This window comes from Gymnoscopelus braueri (assembly GCF_963280865.1).
Source record: "Gymnoscopelus braueri genome assembly, contig: SCAFFOLD_363, whole genome shotgun sequence".
Classification (NCBI taxonomy): Eukaryota; Metazoa; Chordata; class Actinopteri; order Myctophiformes; family Myctophidae; genus Gymnoscopelus; species Gymnoscopelus braueri.
The window spans coordinates 43,741-52,081 of NW_027660575.1; the positions used below are offsets into that span (position 1 = coordinate 43,741).

The 8,341-nt window shown below is 42.2% G+C and overlaps 1 protein-coding gene across 2 annotated transcripts; it reads right to left on the reverse strand.

Moving 5' to 3' along the window:
- LOC308081428 (centromere protein L-like) lies at positions 1-6,802 on the reverse strand. Of its 2 annotated transcripts, none has more exons than XM_080457797.1 (5): positions 6,687-6,802; positions 4,425-4,578; positions 3,285-3,533; positions 1,077-1,688; positions 1-94 (listed from the first exon to the last, which is right to left on the reverse strand). In XM_080457797.1, the coding sequence occupies exons 1-5, from the start codon at positions 6,701-6,703 to the stop codon at positions 20-22; spliced, it is 1,107 nt and encodes a 368-aa protein (XP_080313923.1). In that variant the 5' UTR covers positions 6,704-6,802; the 3' UTR covers positions 1-19. The 2 variants fall into 2 exon arrangements, with proteins under 2 accessions (XP_080313923.1, XP_080313922.1); XM_080457796.1 differs by having other exon boundaries at positions 3,285-3,536.
- Positions 6,803-8,341: the final 1,539 nt, after the last annotated feature.

Here is an 8,341-nt window from a genome sequence, read left to right on the forward strand (position 1 = left end):
ATAAGATTTCCTTTTCTTCTCAGATCGGCATTTTTAATACAGCCATCTCTGTCAGCAGGGTCAGGGTGGTGATCATGTACTTCTTGTTGACGATCTGTCAATAGAAAGACAAGAACACATGGATTAAAGCAAAACGAAATCTCACGACTGAAACATGTTGTTAGGCCAAGTCCCCTAATCTGAGATTTGTGAAATAGCATGAAAGGACCCCCCCACTATCTCGCTGTGTTTCATAAACAAGCCAAATATATAAATGAATGATGTTTTGGTAGCCATACATAACAGCCAGCCAAGTTGAAGACATTGCAGATTGAGGCTCTGAGCCTTTGCTTTTATGAAATATCCTTGATACTTTTTTCGAAGGTTTTCTGGAAGATTGGACATGTATTCTATGGCTAGTTTGACCACTTCAAATGGTAATGGTAAATGGTGCATTTATATAGCGCTTTTATCCAAAGAGCTTTACATTGATTGTGCCATTAACCCATTCACACACACACATTCATACACCGAAGGCGGAGGAAACCATGCAAGGCACCAACCTGCTCATCGGGAGCAATTAGGGGTTCAGCGTCTTGCTCAAGGACACTTCCACACCAACTCTGGGGGAGCGCCCCAGCCCGGGATCGAACTGGGAACCTTGCGGTTTCCAGTTCACTCTACCCGGCCACTCTACCCCTGAGCCACTGCCGCCCCTAAATACTCTTTCATCTTAAAATAACCTTAAAATAAAATAACCAATAATAGGCTAATATATAAGCACACGATGTGTCGCAGACGCGTTGTGAGCTTGTTGATAGCCTAAAACTGCTCATCAATACAATAGAGCAGGGGTCTTCAACGTTTTCAGGCCAAGGACCCCCTAGCTGAGAGAGAGATGAGGCAGGGACCCCCTAATCTATATCGTATAAAATTGTAAACTGTTTTTGTTTACCTGGTCTGCTCTTTTCCCCCCTCTACACCTCTTTGACAAAAATAGCCGATCCACAAGCTCGCAGCGCGAGGCGTTGTGAGCTTGTAGATCGGCTATTTTTGGCTAAAGTTCTCCTCAGAAAAGAGACGTTAGGGTTCATTACCTTCACTCTGCCGCCGCACTTGGCCGACCCCAGAGCGGTGGACACCTGGCTCAGCTTCCCCGCCGACAGGTGGACCCTGAAGTGTCTGTAGAAGTGTCCCTCCAGGCCCTTAAAAAACCTCTTCACCTCCTTGATGTCAATAGCCTCCTCCTCCACAGCCCCTCCCACGCCTCTGTTCTCCTTCCCCTCCTCCTCCTCCTCCTCCTCCTGCTGACGATGCGTCTCTCTGGCGCTCCTCCACAGCTCCCAGACGTCTTGGGACTTGAACGTGTAGTCGACGTTGAGCGGCGGGGTGACGGGGAGAACGTACGAGAGTTCCAGCTGCTTGACGTCGGACTCGGGGTGGCAGTTGGTCCACAGGGCGGCCAGCCACTGCAGGACGGTGTGGTTGAGCTCCAAGCGGCCGAAGCAGCAGTCGAACGTCCGTTGGAACCAGGTTTTGACCAATGACGTGAGGCCCTCGCTGCCGCCGCTGCAGAGGAGCGGCAGGCTGACGAAGTCCTCCGGGAGGGAGCGCAGGAAGTCGCCGTCGCCGTTGACGCACGTCAGCCAGCCGCTCCACGCCACCTTGTGCGGCTCGTCCTGTCGGGCGAACGGCGGTTTGGAATGGATCTGTGTGAGCGGAGGGTGATGGAGAAGAGGAAGAGAGTGAGAAGGAGAAGAAGAAACAGCCAAGAGGCTTCGCGTGAATGTCATCAGATACCAGAAGATCAGAGCTTTTTCTGTATCAATGTAAGTATCAATACTGCAAAGTAGAAGTACTCTGTTACAAGTAAATGTCCGGAATAAAAAAATTACCTGAGTAAAGGTACAAAAGTATTGGTATCAAAATGTACTTAAAGTACCAAAAGTAAAAGGACAAAAACTTTTGAAAATAGCAGATCTACAAGCTGACAACGCGTCGCGATTAGGGATGGGCAATATTATCGATATCACGATATATCGCGATATTTTATTTCGCGATACTGTATCGATACTCCAGTATCGAATTTTTTTTTTTTTTTTTTTTTTTTGCTTTTTCAGATACAGGCTTTATGAAAAACATTCAAAGAACCTATCACAGATCTGCAGCTACTCAATATGTAGTGTATATATAAACAATATGTAGTTGTGATATATGTATATATCGCAATATATCGCAATATATCGCAATATATCGCAATATATCACAATATATCGCAATATATCGCAATATATCGCAATATCGTGATACGACCCAAGTATCGTGATGCGTATCGCAATATAATCGTATCGTGACCCAAGTATCGTGATACGTATCGTATCGTGAGATTGTTGCCAATACCCATCCCTAGTCGCGATGCGACACGTTGTGAGCTTGTAGATCGGTTATTTTCGGTAGGTTATAGCCAATAATTTGATGACTGGATGTATATTCGGTAGGAGACAGAAAGAGTCTAATTTGTGTCTCCTACCGGAACATTAGCATCTTTCTGCCGGTCATCAAACTATTGGCTTAGGAATGCGACAAAAAACAAAAAAATTATCCATGAATTCAAGTCTTCATGGGGTGTGCAATTGATAGAAAATAAGTACTTTTGTGGGTGAACTAATCATTTAAAGTGCTAGAAAAAACAATAAAAATACCAAATTCAGTGCGTTGGGATTAAGGTGCAAAATGTCAGTGCGTGTCGACCGCATAATCCACATAAAGTAGACTGACACTAGTATAATCCACAAGTATGTTTTTTTATTATAGAGAGAGAGAGAGCGAGAGAGAGGATTTAGGCTGGCAGTCTGAGAGTAGCCACTGTGTCTGGGTCTCTGAGACTAAAGAAACAGTCATCATGGGGGGGTTGTACCTGTATGAAGACGGTCTCTGAGACTAAAGAAACATTCATCATGGGGGGGTTGTACCTGTATGAAGACGGTCTCTGAGACTAAAGAAACATTCATCATGGGGGGGTTGTACCTGTATGAAGACTGTCTCTGAGACTAAAGAAACATTCATCATGGGGGGGTTGTACCTGTATGAAGACAGGTCTCTGAGACTAAAGAAACATTCATCATGGGGGGGGTTGTACCTGTATGAAGACTGTCTCTGAGACTAAAGAAACATTCATCATGGGGGGGTTGTACCTGTATGAAGACTGTCTCTGAGACTAAAGAAACATTCATCATGGGGGGGGTTGTACCTGTATGAAGACGGTCTCTGAGACTAAAGAAACATTCATCATGGGGGGGTTGTACCTGTATGAAGACGGTCTCTGCATCGTCCGGGGTCTCTGCCATCCCCGTGATCACAGAGAAGCTGACCTTGAAGCCGGCGTCCAGCCCCGCCTCCTCCATGACGCCTTGCTGCTTCTCGCCGATGATGAACGCCGACAGCGTCCTGGAGTAGCTCTTCAACTCGGCGTGTCTGAACTTGTAGAGCGGCGTGACGTACGACAGCTGCCACTCCCTCTTCACCAGGAGGGCCAGCTGCTCTGCGTCCACCTTCTCCTGTAAAAAACCCAAATCAAATCAAATGTATTTATATATGTAGCAACATTTAACACATTGATTGCCAAGATATTAAACATAGTTTTCTATCCCCTTGCCAGTGCATAATTACCTAAATCCGATGATATTTGAAACGCTGTGGAACCGACATTGTGTCCCAAAAACACAAACAAAATAGTCCCCGTGGGTTAGCGGAGGGATCTGTGTATCCATAGGAACGACAACGTTCCAACCGCGATCCGCCATTTTGGGGCTTCGGCCCGCTGAAAACTAGCTGTGTGTGTTAGGGCGACCCTTGTGGAATTTTCCCCCAAAGATTAAAGAACGCATCAATGCGATCTTGGCCATCAATGTGTTAAAAACAACTCACATTGCACCAAGGTTCACTGCTTTAACTCATTCACTGCCATAGGACAACTTTGACGACTTTTTTCCAAAGGCCCAGACTGCCAAGGACGACTTTGGACTTTAAAAAAAAGAAAACGCGCACAGAACCAGGAGATAACGTGATCCAAAGATGTACTTTACCCCATTCACTTCCTGGTTAAAGTACTTGGGAAATCGCCTGTATCTCGGCTCCTGTGTTTTACTACGTATCTTTGGCGATTGACGATTATTTTTCAAAAATAGCAGATCTACAAGCTCGTAGCGCGGCACACAAGCTACGAGCTTGTATATCTGCTATTTTTGAGTAGCCCAAATAAATCTAAAAATGACACAGATGCGTTCCCGGATTTAATGGATCTAAAAGACTCCACGGAGCGGACAGACCTAACTAACAGCGAAGGGAATGCTGTTCCAAAAAAAAGGGGAAAGAGAGAGAGAGGTGAAGTGAAAATAGAAACTAAAGTTACATGTTTGTTTGTGTTTTTTACTTGTTTCACTCACAGTGATGTCATGTGGCGTCGGAGCTCTCCTGCTGGTCGTCAGCCTCCTGGAAGTGCCTCCGGCGGCAAAGTACGACGTCCCGTTAACGCTGCGACCGTAGGACTGGCGGTAGCTCTTACTCCCTCGGTCAGATCTGCGCAGCGTCTGCGACCCGCTGACGATCATGTTGAACAGAGTTTGAGACAAATGATTAGGCGGTGATGTTAAATGGTGCATTTACGTAGCACTTTTATCCAAAGCGCTTTACATTGATTGTGCCATTAACCCATTCACACACACACACATTCATACACCGATGGCGGAGGAAACCATCCAAGGCACCAACCTGCTCATCAGGAGCAGTTAGGGGTTCAGCGTCTTACTCAAGGACACTTCCACACCAATTCTAGGGGAGCGCCCCAGCCCGGGATCGAACTGGGAACCTTGCGGTTTTCCAGTTCACTCTACCCGGCCACTCTACCCCTGAGCCACTGCCGCCCCACGTGGGCCGTGATGTTCTAGCACTGGATGTTTAAAGCACTGGATGTTCAAAAATAAGTCACAAATACTAAAATAATCACACAAGTCAAAAATAGCCAGTGTGTGTGTTTAAAGTGCTCATGTGGCCTATAGTCGCTTCTTTTGGGCTTGTTTTCATAGACCTGGTTGCTTATTTCTCTTGCAAAATCTGGCAACAGTGGAGGTGACTCCTATGCCCTCCTGTGTGGGTGAGACCTATGGGGGGGGGGGGGGGGCATATACCTGTACGTATGGGGCACACAGGCAGTGGTGTAAGGTAACTAAGTACATTTACTCAATTACTGTACTTAAGTACAATTGTGAGGTGCTTTTACTTTCCTGGAGTATTTCCAATTTTCAGTACTTCTACTCCACTACATCTCAGAGGTAAATATTGTACTTTTACTCCACTACAATTATTTGAAAACTTTGTTACTTTGTAGATTTTGATTATTATTACAAAACGTACAGTAACCACTTCAGCCCTATGTACATTTCGGCCATTTGAAAATAGCAGATCTATAAGCTCACAATGCGTCGCGAGCTTATAGATCTGCTATTTTTATACATTTGAAAACGTGAAATGATGCATAATGAGTAGACTACTTTTACTTTTGGTACTTAAAGTACATTTTGATACCAATACTTTTGTACTTTTACTCAAGTCTATTTTGAATTCCGGACTTTTACTTGTAACAGAGTATTTCTATATTGCGGTATTGATACTTTAACTTAAATACAAAATGTAATACTTTTTCCACCACTGGTGAGTCCTATGGGGGGGGCATAGGATATACCTGTAGGTATGGGGCACACAGGTGTGATTAATTACCCCACACTATGTCATGTGATCCCTAAAGATAGTTGTCATAATGTTCAGTCCAGCTGTCATATTATCTGGTCCCGTTGGGAAGGACATGGATTTGAAATGGATATGAAACTAGAGGACAATATTTGACTCAAAGTCTTAGGAATTAATTATTGGGTGAGTTACAGCACTACACAGCACCACAACTTCTAATGGACGAATACATGACATGTTTGTAATATCACAGCCATTCTAGGGCTATAAGTTATATATATATATTATATATATTTAATATCGATTTTGACATTTGTAGATCAAGACTATCATAGATGTATTTGATCGATTGTGACGTTTGCGTATCTATGATTGTCTTGGTCTTTACCCCACAATTGTCACTGGACATCCGCCCGTAAAGGTCGTATTTCTCCAAACATGTACAAATGCTAAATATAAGGTGCTTACCCGCTTGTCCCAAATGTTAACTAGGTGTCCGGAGAATTTGTACAATGTATTAGTCCATATTATTCAATAAAGAAGTGTTTTAATCCAGTCTGTGGCCGAACGGCATTCCCCCCCCCTCGTTTACTTCCTGTTTACATTGAGTGTAATTCCGGCTTTCACCGGATGCGCCCCATCACTACCGTCCATTGGGAACTTTCGAAAGAATCGGCCACAGACGGGATTAAAACACTTATTTATTGAAGAATATGGACCAATACATTGTACAAAGATTCCGAATGCAGAGTTAACATCCGGGGCTACCAGGCAACCACCTTATATTTTTCATTTGCACATGTTTGGAGAAATACGGGCTTTACTGGTGACATTCCAGGGCAAACTGGGGGGGTGGAGCTAAGACTCAAATGCATCTAGGATAGTGTTCTTGATTTAAGGCTAACAAAGACCGTGTTGAATGATACGCCAGGTTCAGATGAATGTATTTATGTAATATCTACCTCTGCCGTGGCTCCATGTCCGCAGTGTTGTTGTTGAGCTATAATAATGTTGTTGTTAGGCAGAGTAGCCACAGATGTTAGCATGTAGCATCAGGAGCTACAACAACAACAACAAGACATTCAAATGTAGCCGGAAACACCGCGCTTTCCCATAATGCCTTGCGTCCGGGGTTGCCAGATCTGCTTATTATAATTTCCCCCGCAATATTTCATTTGAAAATTGCCGATCTACAAGCTCACAACGCGTCGCATCGCGACACGTTGTGAGCTTGTAGACTTTTAAGCTTGTAGATTTTCAAATAGCTGATTTACAGTGGTGGAAAAAGTACTCAAATTCTTTACTTAAGTAAAAGTACCAATACTGCAATATAAAAATACTCTGTTACAAGTAAAAGTCCAGAATTAAAGTAATTAGAGTAAAAGTACAAAAGTATTGGCATGATACTTAAAGTACCAAAAGTAAAAGTACTAAATATTTGAAAATAGCAGATCTACAAGCTCACAACGCGTCGCATCGCGACGCGTTGTGAGCTTGTAGATCGGCTATTTTCAAATAGCCTAGGTATAAAATAGGGCTAAAGTGGTTCATGTATGTTTCATAATATCATAATTTATATATGAAAAGTAACTAGTAACTAAAGTTTTCAAATAATTGTAGTGGAGTAAAAGTACAATATTTGCCTCTGAGATGTAGTGGAGTAGAAGTAAAAGTATTGGAAATTGGAAATACTCAAGTAAAGTACAAATACCTCAACATTGTACTTAAGTACAGTACTTAAGTAAATGTACTTAGTTACTTTCCACCACTGTGATTTATATGTTAAAGTGCTCATGTGACCCATAGTCGCTTCTATTGGGCTGGTTTTCCTAGACATGCTTGCTTGTTTCTCTCACAGAATCTGGCAACGCTGCTTGCGTCACCCAGCAACTACACGATAACGTCACCTAAAAGCATACTGAATGCGACGTTGGTGCCCTCTAGTGGCTGCGTTCATACATCACACCTCCTACATCACCTCTCCTCGCTAGCGTGTAGATCGGCTATTTTCACTACATCTTACATGATTAAAACACATATATATATATATATATATATATATATATATATATATATATATATATATATATATATATATATATATATATATATATATATATATATATATATATATATATTATTTTATTTACATTTTAATTATGAAATACTTGAAATGTGTTGGAATTCAATACATTTTTACTATAATTGATTGAATAGCAACTTTAGTATAATTTTGAGGTCATTTTACTTTACTGGAGTATTTCCATTTTCAGTACTTTTACTTCTACTCCACTACATCTCAGAGGCAACTTAGGTACTTTTACTCCACTACAATTATTTGAAAACTTTAGTTACTATACAGTTACTTTGTAGATTTAGATTATTATTACAAAACATACAATAACCACTTCAGCCCTTTCGGCCATTTGAAAATAGCCGATCTACAAGCTCACAATGTGTCGCTATGCAACACATTGTGAGCTTGTAGATCTGCTATTTTCAAAGGATTTTTATAAAAAAAAATATTTGAAAACGTGTGAAATGGGACATTCTGCTTAATGAGTTGGCTACTTTTACTTTTGGTACTTTAAGTATATTTTGATGCTGATGCTTTTGT

Excerpts from the sequence above, each read along its gene's own strand:
- LOC308081428 (XM_080457796.1), bottom strand. Across the intron at positions 3,537-4,424 it reads CGACGCCACATGACATCACT|GAGAAGGTGGACGCAGAGCA; the intron begins GTGAGTGAAACA and ends GGTTTTTTACAG. Across the intron at positions 1,689-3,284 it reads CAGAGACCGTCTTCATACAG|ATCCATTCCAAACCGCCGTT; the intron begins GTACAACCCCCC and ends CCGCTCACACAG.